Genomic DNA, 18,366 nt, shown 5'->3' on the forward strand with positions numbered 1-18,366 from the left:
GGGATTCGAACCCGCGACCCTCAGATTGCGAGTCGAGCGCCTTAACCACCTGGCCATGCCGGGCCCCGAAACGGTAATCCTACCCTTTCATGAAAATGTTTTTGCCACACTTGCGTTTGTCTTACTACCCCACACCGAAACGCCAATCCTACTGCTTTAATTTCTAAAAAAAAGTAAGAATTGAAGGTAGAAATATAAATTACTGTAACAGTAACATTTCTAAATAGAGTAATATTTGAGGGTAGTAATTGTAAGTGTTAGTTTCTATCTATACACAGTAAGACCGTGTAATACCTACTCCTTCATAAAAAAAAAAACGTTTCGATAAACTTGCGTTTCCCTTTACCGGCCATGTGGGAACGTCAATCGGAAGAAACCTTAATGAAGATGGAGACCTCGTTCTTGAAAAATTTGTTTTCATTTGCTCAACGAAATAATGTTGCTAAATGTGGTAGGTAAAAAAAAAGTTTCGCTTTAGACATCCAAAGCTGCCGAAGCATTAGAAACCAACTGATTTAAAATTTTGATAAAAATCACGTAAATTGCAGTTATTATTTTCCACGTGCCTCTCAATTTGTTTATTTCGAATTCAAACATCTTTTGAGGCCAATCTTTTGTTCCCAAAAGTCACTGTCCAAGAGGCGTTTCATTGACTTGTTGGGTACAAAAGTAAGATCTAAAATGCTATTTTAATACAAGCCTCTTATTTTAAATCAGAAATGGACAATTTAAGAGCAGTTTGTAAAAAGGTTTACTTGATTTCTATTTCAAATTTCTTGTGACGTTAAATGTTGAAAAATGACAAAACCATGAAATTAAGAGACTGTATTAGATTGCATGGTTTTTTTTATTTTCTACAATTTTCTTAATTATTCCATTGGGTGTTTGTGTGTGCGTTTGTGGTTAAGCACAAAGCTACACAGTGGATTGGCTATCTGTGCTGTGTCCACCACGGGATTCGAAACGCGGTTTTTGCGTTATAAATCTTCAGACTTGCCGCTTAGCCACTGGGGTGGGGGCTAATTACTTTATTATGCATTTCAGATGAAAGTCATGAAAATAAACCATAACAAATAATGTTTTTAGAATAGAGTCATCAGATGAATTTGCCTTTCAAACGTTTGTTGAGTAATAACTTCATACAAGTAGTTAGAGCGATACTTCAGACATTGCACGCTGAATGGTGGCCTCAGTGGAAAGGAAGGAGTAGAGACGATTACGTCATAGTTCCACGAAGTGGTATAAGAGAGCCCTGCTATCTTAGGGAGGTATGGCATGATAGTTCCACGAAGTGGAACCAGAGGGTACATTTGTCTTAGGAGAGGATTATGATGATGTAATCATCAGCACAGATAGTTCATGAGAGAGCTACCACAAAAGGATGTGCATCAGTTTGTCTCAACTTATCATCAACTTTATAGTAACAATTAAAATTAATATTTTATATAACTTTCATAATGTTGTTTTGACAGTCACAAGTACTGAAAATATTTTATCACAATTACAGTTTCACTTTATAAGGCTAACATTAAATAAACTATTTTAATCTCCAGTTATTATCATCAACTTGATAGTTTTTATTTATATATTTAACTGTGTTACATATGTTTTACAGAAGCAGATGGTGTTTCTATAGGCGGACAGTGTTACTGTAGTTCTGTAAAACTGCATACAGATTTCAACTTGTCTCAACTTATGTTTATAGTTTCATTTCTATATTTAAAGGTAGGTGGTCTTACTAAGGATAGTGTTTCTATAGGCAGAAAGTTCAACAGGATGACGAGCTCATCATAAGGTGTCTCAACATGTGATTGTGTTTTCAATGTCTATATTTAGTTTTATGTCCTAAAATGTTACAAGTAAAATAAGTATTTGAATGAAATAGTATAATTGATAGTCTTTTCGGTTTATAATTAACTTACACGTGTCATAAAAGTTTTGAATACAAGTCAAACCATTATTCCAAAGAGAAAACTATTATAACACTGTTAAATATGTCAGTTTTTATCATACATACAGTCTTGGCTAAAGTGTTTGCATATTTTATAACAATTAAGATCATTATTATTAAGATTGAATACAAATAGAATTAGCACTATCAAACTGGGAAATGCATGTTATATTAAACATCTACATATGTAATTTGTATAATGAGACAGGTTCTATGCACGCCATAAACGATTTATTAGAACAGCAAACAATTTTATCAGACACCTGTAGAAAGATATGTAATTCAGCATTTCATCTATCACAACAAAAGCTTACTAAAACATATATAATAAGAAACTATAACATAAGATTGTTATAAATAGCATCTGTAACCTTATATAAGTTCATATTAAACATTCAGTACTTGGTTAGTCCTCCTCGTACTTTAATAACCTCCACAAGGCAATGTGGCATGCTGTCAATGATGTTATTGATGTAATCCACCATAATTTCATCCCAAATTTTCACTAGAAGGCGCTACAACTCAGCTACAGTAGCTAGTTTAAGGTCGTGGTTAGCAATTTTCTGGCTCAGTTCTGTCCAACAGTTCTCAATGGGATTATAATTAGGAGAACTTTGCTGGCTATGGCAATTTTGTAATGTTCTCCTGGTCGAGATAATCCTGTACAATACACGCACTGTTGGCAGTGGTATTGTGATCCTGGAACACAAAGTTATTGCGAATCCTTGCCCTAACATATGGTAGAAATATTGTCTCCATGTGATACCTATAGTAGGTGCCATTAACGTTTCGCTGAAGGATATGAAGAGCAGTTTTCACCATGATCAATAGCTGCTCAAACACCTACTGCACCACCTCCTGTTTTCCTTGTGAGAAAGACAGTCTTCCCTCATCTGTTCTTCAGGCAAACGACGAATACGAATCCTACCATCAGCTTTAACTAGCCAGAAACAGAACTCATATAAAAAGATCAAATGTTGCTAGTGTTCTAACTGTACATTGGCATGCTGTCTTGCCCATGTAACACGGTGAATTATGGTTAATATCGGTTTGTAGATAGCCCTTTTTGCAAATTAACCTTGTTTGGCTAGTCTCCTATTCACTGTTCAGCTGGATATCCTGGAATGAATGTGTTCATGCCATTCCTGTCGTAAGGTGTTACAAGCATTCTTTTGATCTTGATGTGTTAACCTGATCAAAACATGGTCTTGTCATGCAGTAGTTTTACAACATCTACGTTTCTTGTAGCCCGATGACGTTTCAGGATTCTAGATACAGTCTACTGGAGGTACCCTACTGTTCTAGCAATGTCTGTTTGCTTCATACTATTTATAGAGAGTCGAACAATTTGACACCCTATATCTTCTGGCATGTGACGAGGCATGGCTCTACACCAAGTACAGAGAAATTGTCTCAACAAAGTGTTGATTTGTTTCGAAAAAGATTAAACCAAAAGAACATCCTTTTATACAAAACAGGTATGTATGTGTGTTTTGACAAACAAATGCTCAAAACCACTTACACAAACAAGAATAACAAATCGTACATGTTTGTCTGATCATACACTACCTTCTCTGCTACTACTTGAGTATTTACCCAATAACTACTCCATGTATGTAAACAATAACATCATTGTAGAACAGTATGCAAACATTTTGGCCAGAACTGTTGTATCTTAATCTACCGACTATTTGAACCAGGCAAATATTATATCAAAGCACTTTTACAATTATCCATTTCTTTGTGTATAAAATACTTCTCTAATTCATTAGACAATAGTTTTTGTTTCTTTACTGAATAGACATCCTGAAAAGTTTTATCAAACTGTTTTTTATACATATTGAACGAGACAATTAAGCCTATGGTGTTTTTTAAGTATCAATTTAGTATGCATTTAATGTACTGATTATTGTTTTGCTTCTATATTTAACTTACATGACACCCTTTTTCCATTTTATGATGTTTTATATGTAAAACACTTATTGCCAATTAATTTCTATAATTAATGTATTGTATAACATCTATTCACCCTTATGAAGGATACTTATTATGATGACGAAAATGGTCCTCTTCAATGATGAAAGATGAACCATTATTATTATAATATTATGAATAATACTAGCTTAACTATAATAAGCATGATCTAGACAAGTCATACACCTTTGACCAGTGGTCCTGGTGATAAATGATTAACCTATACCTAATCACGTTGGTGAATTTCTGACATGTTTTTTATTTGACTTTATATAAATGTTCTTTATAAACTGATTTCATGTAAAATGATAGATACGTATTTTTTTCTAGACCATATCTTTTGTTGTGAGATCACAGAACATACAAGGATATCACCATACTGAAATCATCCAGTATGGTGTTCATACTACTTATTGTTTCAATGGTAGAGTGATATAACATCTCAGTATTTACCACATTCTCAGACAAATTCTCATTATCTATGTGAGAAGAATCTATTTTTTATAGTTACAATCAGAATTCTGTGTTGTTATGTATATTAGACGAACTATATTAGTTCTTGTTTTCATTATGTTCAAATATTGCATGATAATATAACAGACTGATTCTTCAGTTGAAGTCATTGACTGCCATGTGACTAATGAACGAATGTCATTAGGTGAGTCTAACTGTGTAGAAAGCATACAAGAATTGTACACTAACTGAAATGTACTAGACTTGTATGAAAGTCAATTTAATCTTGGCAATCCAGTATTTTATAATTTGTACATGTTTCTGTTTGTGTTATTCCTAAATATCAAAGGTTATCAAGCTGTCAGAGGAATTTGTCCCCAGGATAAATGTGAAGAACATAACCCAAATTTTAAGATGGATGATACTATTATTTCTTTATGTATCTAATCATTAGCACCCTGAATAAGTTAAACTATGTATAGATCTTGGTAATCTATATTTGTCAAAAATAATAGTTTCAAATGACAAAAATGTGAGTTCTAGATGAAAAACAGAAAGCGGTAACTTAGAGACAGAAAATTACTTTCTAATGTATCCTTAAATTTGAGAATATTATGAATGTACTTTTAACTTTTTTTATTGTTATGTAAAGTGCAAGAATAGATAATTTCGTTTGTTACTAACTGTTAGATTCAGTTGCATACAAAATCTGTTCTTCATTATCAGGCGTAAAGTATAGTGAATATTAAGCATATTTTGGTTGTAAAATAAATTCTGCAATGATAAACATTGTACAATAAGCGTGATATATTTATGAAATTTGAAAGACTCAACTTTTTTTGTAGACTAAAACTTTTATTGTCAAGAACAACAAAATTAAAATATTTTATTAAGGGCTTTTTTATTATTATCCCAGATATTTTGCAGATTTTGATCTCAAAATCTTCAAAGATAGAAAGCATGTATATCATTTTTAATAAATCTTGGATAAAGTAATCTTTTTCTAACTTGTAGCTTTGTTAATGAATGTTTCAGTATATGTGATACTTGTCAAGTCTGTGATATTATTTACATGTATTGAAGATAGCATATTGTGCTATGGTGAAACAAGTCAGTTTTAAGTAATAGAGGACGTGTAATGTGAGAGTCAAAACATCCAGAACAATGAGGGACAGTCAAATTAGTTATGGATTTCAAGTGCATGAAATGTTTTGTAGAATTTCTAAATGAAGAAACTTTCTATGATCATATTTGCTCGACGTACTTTGGGGAATGTTCCTTTTGTTTCATTTACGGTGATTTATTCTGTTTGATTAACCATATGCTAGAAAAAGTATATACTGGAGATATTATAACATTGGCCTGTGTCTTATAAACAAAGATGTTTGTAGTTTCGTAGGTAGTATATTAGTAGATCTAATTCTTGAAGTTTAGTTAATAAATGTTTCAGTATGTGAGATACTTGTTAATTCTGTGATTTTACTTATATATATATATATATTAGTGATATCTGCTTAAAACGTATTGGGCTGTTATGAAACGTGTGTTACTTAAGAAAATATAAATGGAGACTTGTATTAGTTGTTCAAACACACTTGTTAGAAACTGATATTCATGGAGTGTAATTTATCATAAAATACTAAGCTAGGCATGTAATTATCTGGCATTTGATGTTTAGTCTGAACAGAGTAGAATTAAGTTGTTAGTGAATTATCAACTTAAGATGAATATAAGTTATATTTTCCGAATATTTGTAGACCGACCCTGTCTGAACTTTTGACCAATTGATGTATGTTAGGCACAGTTTAATCTAATTGAGTAGTGAGCGTAAAATGTTTTTGTTGTAAAGTATGATGAACTCAGTGAAATACAAGAATTGTACTCTAACTTTTTTGTTTATAAACTGAATTAAAGTCTTACATACTGAACTAAAATGAACAAATAGTAATGAGAACACAATGTAGAAAAGCTGTATGAAATCTACTCTAGTATTTTATAAGCTAAGATTTTGAAGTTTATTAATAAATGTTTCAGTACGTGTGATACTTTTAAAGTCTGTGGTTTACATTGTTGATGTAAAGAATATTCTGTTATGATAAACAGTAAATATGTTAGATTTATAAAAGGTGAAAGAATAATCACTTGATCCTTTTACGATTATGATTGTCAATTCTGTGTAGCAAAATTCATTTATTTACTATTTAACTCTGCGAAATACCCAAACTTTCATTTTTTGGGTTATAAACTATTGAATATCTGATAAGCTTAATTGTTATAGTGTACATAAAGTGAAGTTTTGAGAGATACAGAAATATAATTTCTGGTTTATCTGTCAGTTTTATAGAAATAGTCTTAGGCAAACATGTCACTTAGTTTTACACGAAATTCAAGCTTTGTGAACTAGCCATCATCTGGGATGCATCAGACTAATTAAAGAATAGGTTAAAAGAGTTTATCTATCTGTAGTAAACGTTCGTTTTTCGAAATAAAAAAGTTATACACAAAAGAAATGGTAATAATATTATTTATCAAGCTTATATGCATAACGTTTCAGTCAGCAAGAAACAAGCTCTAGATAGAGAGTTGAGAAATATCTACAGATAGGTAAGATCATATTTTTTTAGTAATGGCTAAACACAACTATTTACATCGTTCCTTTAAAATTTAGCTAAACATGAAATTATTGTATATTATTTAGAGTTTTAAATAAGCATCGTTCATAAGGATGGGTAGATGTTATACAATATATTAATTACAGAAATGAATTATCAATAAGTGTTTTACATACATCAAACTTTAAAAAATGAAAAAAAGGATATTATGTAAGTTGAATATAGAAGCGAAACTATAATCAGTAAGTTAAAAGTTTTTTAAATCGATACTTAAAAAACACCATTTGGTATACTAATTGACTTGTTCAATCTTTATAAAAACGAAACATTATGTGTGATAAACTTTTCAGAATGTATATAAATTAGAGGAACAATAACTACAGTAGTAATGAATTAGTGGATAATTGTAATATGGTTATGATATGATATTTGTCTCTTTCAAATAACAGATATATTAGGATACTATGTGTGATAAAACTAATATATATAACAGTGTTACAATAGTTGTCTCGTTAAAATAATGGTTTAACTTGTATTCAAAACTTTTATGACACGTGTAAGTCAATTAGTAACTGACGACATAATCAGTTATACTGTCTTGTTTAAATAATAATTTTACTTGTAACTTTTAAGGACATATAACTAAATTGAAGAGATGATCACATGTTGAGACACCCTATGATGAGCTCGTCATCCTACTGAACTACCTGCCTATTGAAACACTATTCTTAGTATGTAACACAATCCACCTAGTAACACCATCTGCCAATAGAAACACTATCCTTAGTAATACTATCTGCATAGTAACATCATCCACGTTTGTAAAACACATGTAATACAGTTAAACTATCAAGTTGCGATTATACGAACTAGAGATTAAAATATCAGATTTAATGTTTTACTTATAAAGCGAAACTATAATTTTGCTAAAAACCTTTCAGTAGTTTTAATTGCAAAAACGATATTATGCAAATTAGGTAATATATTAATTTTAAGACTTTGCTTGTTACTATAAAGTTGATGACGAATTGAGATACGTTAATCTTCATCCCCTCTGGTGGCGTTCTCGTGAACTACCTGTGCTGATGATCTCATCATCCTGCCCCTCCCCTAAGAAATATGCTCCCTCTAGTGCCACTATGTGGAACTATGACGTAACCGTTTTTGGTGCGTGGAACTATGACGTCATCATCTCTACCACTCCACTCACCCTGGGGCAGCGAATCAGCGTGCTGTGTGTCTGAAGTATTGCCATATCTACTCATATATTAATACTCTTATCATGTAAATTAAAATAATCCATTTAAGTTTTCTTTCCGCTAAAAAGAAACAAATTCAAATTTATTTACAATTCACACCTGCAATAAAGAAAGCTTCAACAATAACATCCGATATGATTGTCTTGTTCCTAGATGGACTTTCATTGTTGTCCCGAAAGGCGGCGCTGTAGGGAACAACGATGGCGACGTAGAAGGTGGCAACGAGTACTAGCCAATCCCAGCAAGTCTTAAATATGCCGTAATGAGAAACAATGAATTTCGACTTCTTAATGGCTGCTGTTTTGTATTCTGGGAGGGATGTTGAATGAAGTAGATTCTAGAAATAAAACAGATTAGGGTCAAATTAACAAAAAAAAAGGAAGATTAAAGTACACATGCATGCGTGTAATATCAGTGTAACCAGTTAATGAATTGTCTGATGCATTTCTCTACGTATCTACTAAGAATTTCGTCTTAGTTAACAGTTAAAACTGTTGATGTAAAGACAACTTTGAATCGGCCATGGACTAACCCTAAATTTAAAGAATAGCAATATAAGGACTGAAATGTCCATGAATGATACGTCAGTACCATAGACTAACAAGAACTCTAGAGAACAGTAACATAAGGATTGAAACGACTGTTAATGATGGTGTCAGTAACATGAACTAATACGAATTCTAAAGAATAGTAACATAGGGACTGAAACGGCCGTCAGTGACACGTCAGTACCATGGACTAATTGGAAATCTAGAGAACAGTAACATAGGGACTGATGCGTCCGACAATGATGATGTCAGTACCATGGACTAATCCGTAATCTAGAGAACAGTAACATAGGGATTGATGCGTCCATCAATGATGATGTCAGTACCATGGGCTAATACGAATTCTAAAGAATAGTAACATAGGTACTGAAACGGCCATCAGTGACACGTCAGTACCATGGACTAATTGGAAATCTAGAGAACAGTAACATAGGGACTGATGCGTCCATCAATGATGATGTCAGTACCATGGACTAATTGGAAATCTAGAGAACAGTAACATAGGGACTGATGAGTCCATCAATGATGATGTCAGTACCATGGGCTAATCCGTAATCTAGAGAACAGTAACATAGATGAATTATCGAATAATTAAAAAAAAAGTTAATAGTCAGTAAAGAAAGCTGGAAAACTAATATTATTAAATGTCTGTATATTTTCAAAGCTTTTAAATCGTTCACTAGTGATACAATTTTATGAAACGAAATACAGATATTACATTGTTGAGTTTCAGCTTGGACTTCATTTTATCCTGACGGTAATGACCGGAGAGTTGGTAAAGTACTGCTCGACTTCTACGTCGCTGATAATGACTACTCGGTAGGCACCCCTCGGGGTCTAGGTTTCCATTAGCATCTAGGTGATACATGAAAAAGGAATTTTCTGTTATAATCAGAATTTGTGAAAAGGCAAAAAAACAGAAATGACCAGGCAATGTTATTCCAACGTTAGTTCTAAACCCGAAGAGGTGAATCCAATGAGCTTGAATTGAATTTCAGAATGACAAGAGTTTATGTTTTATTGAAGTAAAATTCTAATCTGAAGTTGTTTGCAAAATTTATTTATAGCGTAATTATCATCCGGGAACTTTCTGAGTAGCGCCTGCTTGTATAACTAGGAACTAACTGTTTCATATTTTGAACGGTAGGGTAATTTGATATTATATTTTGTAGTCGTAGGGATCTGGAAAAGTAAGATCCTAAACATTTAAGGAAAGTATTTGAGACGAATTATTTTTTTTAGGATTGTTAATTTATTTTGTTCATTACAGAAGGTTCGTTCGTTCAATGTTTTCTAGTTAATGTAGTTGTTCTTAGAAGAAAATATTACGTTCTTCGTCAAGTTCCTAGTGTTGTTGTTACTGGAGTAATAATATAATTCTAAACTGCTGTTACTTAAAGTTGTAAGTTGAAGAGAGTTTATATTATGAAGATTGTAGGAAAACAACTTGTATGATGAAGATTGGAAGAGGATAGATTTTATGACGAAGATTGTAAGGGTTCAAGTTATATGATGAAGATGGTAAGAGAACAGATAGAATGATGAAGACTGTAAAAGGTCAGATTATAAGATGGAGACAGTAAATGGCCAGATTGGATGATGAAAATTGTACGAAGAAAGTTTGGGCGATGAAGACTCTAAGGAGACAGATTGGATGAAGAAGAGGACAGAATCGTGAAGAGGACTGTAATAGGTCAGGTTTTTTGAAGTTTAAAGAAGGTAAGCTCAACAACGTTTAAATATTGTATTTTCCACATGTAGTTCTGTTACATATGGGTTACTGCCAGACAACAAAAATATTTAATTCAGTTTCTTCGTAGCCATATTTCAGAAGTGTGGAACTTAAGATCAACAAAACAAAAAAGTAATATAGCCTAATTATGTAGAAATAATTAAAACAAGTATATTTTTCTTTGCTTGTTAAAACTAACAGATTTTTCTCATGTTGAAAGTTAGTTCGAGATAGTTAATTCCGCTAAATATTTCAATAAGAAGGACAAAACTTTACATTATATTTATTTTGGGGTTATTGCTTATTGGTTTCATCTATTTGTTGGAATTGTGTCGAAAAGTGGTAACTAGAACACAAAAAAGCATTCTAACCTAACTCACCACTGTCGTACGATTCATTCATCTCCAGTTCAGCAACCTTTGTTTTGGTAATATCTTTGTGTGAGGCAAGGAACAACACGACTTCGTGCTTCTCGTTCTTAATAGGAACGATATCCAGAAGACACCAGAATGGACTACCTACAGAGACATCTAGCGTAAGAATACCGCAAACATATCTTTATTGAGATTCTTTTCTACTCTGCAATTCAATCAAAACACAACGTGCATCGAGGAGGCAAATAGTCGAATTTTTTATTCAATTTTTTGGTAAAGAGGGCGCTCGGAAATTTATATGGAATAAAACAATCTAAAAAAGTTCGTTTCAGGCGTAACTATTAAGTAATTATACTTAATTACGATTGATTATTAAATTATTTACTTACTTACAAGGTTTGAATCTGTTTAATTCTTATATACACAGGATCTGTATACGTATAAGTAACTCGCTATTAGCAGAAGGATGAATAACAACATTAATAAGAATTTTAACAAACCCAGCAATCTACGTTACTACGAAGAACTTAAACTAAAGAACAAAGTCTTTGAAGTTGGGGCTAAAAATAAATAATTTTAGTTGGGACTAAACACGAAGATTTTGAAGTTAGGACTAAGATGGTGACTGACGTTAGAGATACAAATGGAGACCTGTGAAATTAGGACTAACTACGGAATCTTTGAAGTTAGGACTAAAAACGAAGACTTTGAAGTTAGGACTAAGATGGTGACTGAAGCCAGAGATACAAATTGAGACCTGTGAAATTTGGACTAACTACGGAATCTTTGAAGTTAGGACTAAAAACGAAGACTTTGAAGTTAGAACTAAGATGGTGACTGAAGCTAGAGATACAAATTGAGACCTGTGAAATTAGGACTAACTACGGAATCTTTGAAGTTAGGACTAAAAACGAAGACTTTGAAGTTAGGACTAAGATGGTGACTGACGTTAGAGATACAAATGGAGACCTGTGAAATTAGGACTAACTACGGAATCTTTTAAGTTAGGACTAAAAACGAAGACTTTGAAGTTAGGACTAATATGGTGACTGAAGTTAGAGATACAAATTGAGACCTGTGAAATTAGGACTAACTACGGAATCTTTGAAGGTAGGAAGTAAAAATTAAAACATGTTGATAAAAAGGGAAATATAGACGTTTAATAAATGAATAAACATGTTGCAGTTGTATTGGATATGTACATTTTGAAGTAAAAAAAACACCAACCATTTCTCTTGTAGAACATCACTTCCAACTTCAGTTCGGTTTTATTATTTAGGGCCCACTCGATTTGTTCTTTGTCTTCCTTGGTCGTTTCGGGTCCAAAAAGAAACGTACAAGCACAACCCTTCTGCATGATCTGAGCTCTAGGATATCCAGTCAGCTCACAGAACCCATCAGAACAGTACACGATTGGGTACAATGAAGGAACTTGGGCGTTTCCCAGCACAAAATTGCTATCTGTAATTAAATATGCATAGCTTACTCAGGATTAACACATGAGATTTGAAAAGAAAATACGTACTTATTTATTGCCATCACTTTTTAGACCGTGAGAAAATAATGTTTCGAAAATACATTAGTATTTTGTTTTTAATTTAGTAACGACTAAGAGTGGAATTTGGTTTTAGAAACTTTATAGAACACAGAAGAAAGGTTTATGTTTATGTGCGAGAGAGCACAAAAATAAATATCAAATCAAAATTATTATATTCAAAGGATATCTGATTTTATAGATATGTGATAATCACCATTAAATATGGACATGACATGGCTGGGAGGTTATACATGGACCTAACATGACCAGGAGGCTAGATCGTTCGAATCACAATCTGAGGATCGCGGGATTGAAACCTGTCGCAAACCATGCTCGCCATTTCAGCTATGTGGGCGTTATAATGTGACGGTCAATTTCACTATTTGTTAGTAGGAAGTAGAACAAGAGTTGGCGGCTAGTGCTGCCAGCCAGTTGCCTTCTCTGTGGTTGGCAATTCTAAATTAGGAGCGGTGGCAGATATCGCCAGTGGCTGAAACAACCGTTTAAATGTCAAAAACAAAACAAAAGTAAAAAAATAAATATAAAATCTTCCAGAAATTAAATAATTTATTAACTTTCTTCCTCCGAACACAGTTCCTCTTTGACACCCTTGTAAAAAGCAACTTTTCACATTTCTGATTACATTAGAAACTCAATTAGCAAAGTAAATATTTCAGAACTTTTAGAGATGTCTTCAGTTTAAACAGCAATTTATCTAGAAGTGTACATGAAAATACGATAACCACAATAAACCGAGCTGAGAACTTTGCCGAATTAAAAGTGTAAACGTTAGAAAAACTCGCCCTGGTAAAAAAATGTACTTAATTTGTAGCTTCAAGCACAAAATTTTCACGTGTAACGATTTTCGTCACTCATATTCTATCGATGATATGTTAGAAGTAAGAGTACTAGAGTTAGATTTTTTTTTATACGAACGACGAGTGTTTCTCATACTTTGAACATTGAAGAAAGCTGTTATTGGTCATATCCGAGACATCATGTTGTCAAGGAGACTCTTACACAGAGAAATATGCAGTTCTAACATAGTAGACACCGAAGATTTCTGATTGGAAGTGAAATGTTAAGAGAAAAGTATCATTAATCGCAGAGAGAGATATTTCAATTTCAAATACTACAATAGGTAAACAAACCAGAGACCAATAAGATTTCTCCTGAATGCACGATCTTATACTATAACTAATCTTATTGGTAGAGAACAACAATCTTATACCATAACTACTCCTTATTGGAGGAGAAGAACGATTTTATACTATAACTAATCTTATTGGTGGAGAACAACGGTCTTATACTATAACTATTCCTTATTAGAGGAGAACAACGATTTTATACTATAACTAATCTTATTGGTGGAGAACAACGATCTTAAACTATAACTAATCTTATTGATAGAGAACAACAATCTTATACCATAACTACTCCTTATTGGAGGAGAAGAACGCGTTGTTCTCCACCAATAAGATTAGTTATAGTATAAAATATCTTATACTATAACTAATCTTATTAGTTATAGTATAAGATCGTTGTTCTCCACCTCGTTGTTCTCCTCCAATAAGGAATAGTTATAGTATAAGACCGTTGTTCTCCACCAATAAGATTAGTTATAGTATAAGATCGTTGTTCTCCTCCAATAAGGAGTAGTTATAGTATAAAATCGTTCTTCTCCTCCAATAAGGAGTAGTTATGGTATAAGACTGTTGTTCTCCACCAGTAAGATTAGTTATAGTATAAGATCGTTGTTCTCCACTAATAAGATTAGTTATAGTATAAGATCGTTGTTCTCCACCAATAAGATTAGTTATAGTTTAAGATCGTTGTTCTCCACCAATAAGATTAGTTATAGTATAAAATCGTTGTTCTCCACTAATAAGATTTTTTATACTATAACTAATCTTATTGGTGGAGAACAACGATCTTATACTATAACTAATCTTATTGGTGGAGAACAACGATCTTATACTATAACTAATCTTATTGGTGGAGAACAACGATCTTATACTATAACTAATCTTATTGGTGGAGAACAACGATCTTATACTATAACTAATCTTATTGGTGGAGAACAACGATCTAATACCATAACTAATCTTATTGGTGGAGAACAACGATCTTATACCATAACTAATCTTATTGGTGGAGAACAACGATCTTATACTATAACTAATCTTATTGGTGGAGAACAACGATCTTATACTATAACTAATCTTATTGGTGGAGAACAACGATCTTATACCATAACTAATCTTATTGGTGGAGAACAACGATTTTATACTATAACTAATCTTATTGGTGGAGAACAATGATCTTATACTATAACTAATCTTATCGGTGAAGAACAACGATCTTATACTATAACTAATCTTATTGGTGGAGAACAACGATCTTAAACTATAACTAATCTTATTGGTGGATACCATGGTTTGTTTCTACCTAAAGGAAACGTTTTGTGTCTAGATTATTTAGATTATATTTATATACATAAAGGTTAGCGGCAAAGTGTATTTAGATCGTATAGACTATGTATATAATTACATAAGTCTGAAGAAAAGTTTGCTGTGAATCATGTAATTTTACTGATGAGCTCTGGTATTGGGCGAAAGGCCTTGTCGGCAACTGATATGGTTGATGGTTGACATATCATAACATATTCTTTTTTGCTTTCACTCACGAGTTACTAAAATTATGTGTTAGAGGAAAGGCTTTCTGTGATACTCCTAATATCTCTTCTAAACAAAATCATTATTCCGGATACAAGTCCAATTTTCAAAGAGCAGCTGAAGTATTTAAACTACGAGTAAATAAGAGTAAGTTGTTTTATTTCGAGGATAATTCGTCTTTCGTGACAAATCTATCTTTATAAAACTAGGGATACATGTATCTCAAAGAATTAAACGGTTTACCAGGAGATGTATGAAGAAAGATAGTTCTGGAAGGTCACCGATGTTCATCTGATTCCATAAGATGATAAGCTATATTTCTCGCGAAAACTCCAATCTCTCATTGGATCGAGAAAAAACTGAGATCGCAATTCCCATATGTTTCTTTGTCACGTGATTACCGTTCCCTTTAGGAGTTGGAAACACTCGAGCTGTTAATGTAATCTTGTCAGATTGAGCACGTGATTATGGTAGATCTCATAAGTAGAAGAAGAGGATGCAAATGTGTGGAAACCAAGATGCAGAGTAAGAAATTATACTTTACGTGCTGTCACTCAGAACTTTTATTTCTGTTAGAGTTTTGCTATCAGGTCAGAATTATCGAACTTGGCTTACTCCAATGTTAAAATATTTCGTTCACAAGGGCTATTTACGTCTGATTTTTGGGGCTGATCGATTGGAGCGAGGAAAGCAAATCAATAACAGTTACTGCCAACACTTGACTAATCGAATTGTTGGTCTTGACCGTCACTGTTGTAAAAACACCCACGACCGTGTGGGTTGCGTTTTGTTTTGTGGTTAGGAGCCGCGAACCATAAACTCTCGTATTCGTAGCTCGAGCATGATAACATTGGGGTCACACCCGGAAACGATATTAGAATGAAAAAAATTCAGCTAATAACTATAGTGCTCAGAACTGGCTTGTTTATGTGGTGAAACCGGTTATATTTTTCGTAAGGGTGTTTTCAATATACACAGATAATAAACTGGCTTATTTCTGTGGTGAAACCGGTTCTATTTTTATAAGGGTGTCCATAATAAACACAGATAATGAGCTGGATTGTTTCTGTGGCGAAACCGGTTCTATTTTTAATAAGGGTGTCCCTAATACACAGAAAAGAAACTGGCCCGTTTCTGTGGTGAAACCGGTTCTATTTTTCAGAAGGGTGTCTCTAATAAACACAGATAATGAACTGGCTAGTTTCTGTGGTGAAACCGGTTCTATTTTTTAGAAGGGTGTCCCTAATACACATAAATAATGAACTGGCCCGTTTCTGTGGTGAAACCGGTTTATTTTTTTTCAGAAGGGTGTCCATAATAAACACAGATAGTGAACTGGCTTGTTTCTGTAGTGAAACCGGTTCTATTTTTCAGAAGGGTGTCCCTAATACACACAGATAATAAACCCGAAGCCATGCATTTATCTACTGTGTGATACAATACCGTGTTTAATTCAATGTGCTGTGATATCTGTTCCGTCTGTGTTCTATAACAATGTGTTAACTGAAATGCACTAATAGAAACCACGAAAAATGGTTAGTAAATGTGCTTATCAAAGCTAACCTTTTCCATTGTGTTGACTTTACAACTGACTTAAATTTATGTTTAAAACGAGTCCTTTTTATTAGTAAAGAGTTGTAAAACTACGAAAGTCTTTTGAAATACTAGCCTTTTACGTTTTATAGGTGTCTCCACTGTGATTCTCCAACAGGTGTAGTAAGCACGGCTACTAAATGTACTTAACATAACCGATACAAATTTTATACTTCTGTAGCCTTATTAGACAAACAAAAACTGGCTTTCAAGAAAACTACACTTAAACTCGGAAGTAAATTGTAAGCCTGGGGTTTGCTGAGGGATAAAGAAAACAAGTTTTTATTTTTTTAATAAAAGAACTTGGAAATGATATCATTTCTTGTGATCTAAAGCCTTTAGGAACAGGCTGTATAAAAACAACCACATAAGCTGATTACGTTGATCCTAGAGGTCCTGTAAAATTAAGTACCTCAGTACCTGAAAGACAAAAGGGAAAAGAAACTTTGAAGTCTCTGATGAACAACAAGCGTTATTTATACGTTGTTAGCTGTACAGAAACTAATATTCAGGAAATTATGGCGTCCAAGCCAATAAACTAAATTATGTAAGTTAGAGAGCACGTGATTCGCAACGAAATTTATTCATTTGCTCGCGAAGATCGAAAGCATATTTTCCGAAACCGGTTAGGTTCAGTTTTTATTTCTTTTTCGTTAATTTCTTTTTTGAAAGCTTTTATAAAGAAAAATAGAAGAGTTAAAGAAATCGTCTTTGTATACGTCAACAATGTGAGTTAGGCGCACGGGTACAAATACTGTGTTACGTCTCTGGTCGTTTGTTAATTTTTCGTAGAAATTATTTCCGAAGAACTTCAGCGATACAAGTCCTTTCTTAATTAAAAACTAGTTTATTATTTCTCAATTCAATTTTGCAATACACTTAATTTCCACAGTCACCTTAACTTAAACATACGCTATAATTTACAACGAACGATTCACGCACTTTACTTACTACCGCGCTTGACTCAATTGTCCGTCTATAACTTCAATCTATCTGTCTGCTAGACAATTATTGCCGTCACTTTATTTACCGGCTTTATATATACGAAATAGAGGGCGTCTGGAGAACACTCGAGGCTTCACGAACGGACATGATCTTTCAAGAATCTCAGGACGTGTTACTAGCGTCACGTGACTTCCGCTGTCGTAACAACTGTATTTATTTACATTAAATACATTATAAAGTATAAAAATTGGATTAATATAGAAAAACTGTTTAGGACTCAGCAGAAGCGTAGATAACGAGTCGCTAATTTCAACGAACGTATAACACGTGATATTTTGTTTACATCTTACGCTACCGATATGGTCGAGCAGCCTTACGATTCTACTTGCTGAAATAGTTACTATAAAGAGCTGATGAAACAAATTGGGTGAAATCACTCATTTGTAACGTTAAATGCATATAACCCCCCCCCCCCCCAAGAAAAAGGTATTCAGGTTAATTGATAGTATAGACAGTACTTTTGTATATTATTATATTTTGTTCCACTTATAATATTGTCACCGACTTGGTAATCAACAGGGCCATTAACCCTCAAGCAATTTGGATGAAAATTCTTAGCCCTAAAAAGCGGGACCAAAAGCAACTATTTACCGGTCAATAATACGAAATTAAAACTTCTTGATTTTTTAACCAGTTACGATTTTTAATATATG

The 18,366-nt window shown here is 33.1% G+C and overlaps 1 protein-coding gene and 1 long non-coding RNA gene across 2 annotated transcripts in view; both read right to left on the minus strand.

The window, feature by feature from the left end:
- LOC106469863 (potassium voltage-gated channel subfamily H member 8-like) overlaps positions 1 to 12,358 on the minus strand; it is a 55,068-nt gene extending 42,710 nt beyond the window's left edge. Inside the window, exons 1-4 of the mRNA XM_022398430.1 lie at positions 12,131 to 12,358; positions 10,910 to 11,047; positions 9,516 to 9,652; positions 8,349 to 8,586 (exon numbers count right to left, since the gene is read on the minus strand). Coding sequence (XP_022254138.1) covers positions 8,349 to 8,586; positions 9,516 to 9,652; positions 10,910 to 11,047; positions 12,131 to 12,260 — 643 coding nt within the window. The 5' untranslated portion in view covers positions 12,261 to 12,358. The remainder of the gene's footprint in view (positions 1 to 8,348; positions 8,587 to 9,515; positions 9,653 to 10,909; positions 11,048 to 12,130) is intronic.
- LOC111088403 lies at positions 189 to 7,716 on the minus strand. Its single transcript, XR_002612927.1, has 3 exons — positions 7,634 to 7,716; positions 3,228 to 3,233; positions 189 to 202 (listed from the first exon to the last, which is right to left on the minus strand). It is a non-coding gene; the product is annotated as an uncharacterized LOC111088403 (long non-coding RNA).
- Positions 12,359 to 18,366: the final 6,008 nt, after the last annotated feature.

The sequence above is a fragment of the Limulus polyphemus genome, unplaced genomic scaffold (genome assembly GCF_000517525.1).
Source record: "Limulus polyphemus unplaced genomic scaffold, Limulus_polyphemus-2.1.2 Scaffold3691, whole genome shotgun sequence".
In the NCBI taxonomy this organism is placed as follows: domain Eukaryota; kingdom Metazoa; phylum Arthropoda; class Merostomata; order Xiphosura; family Limulidae; genus Limulus; species Limulus polyphemus.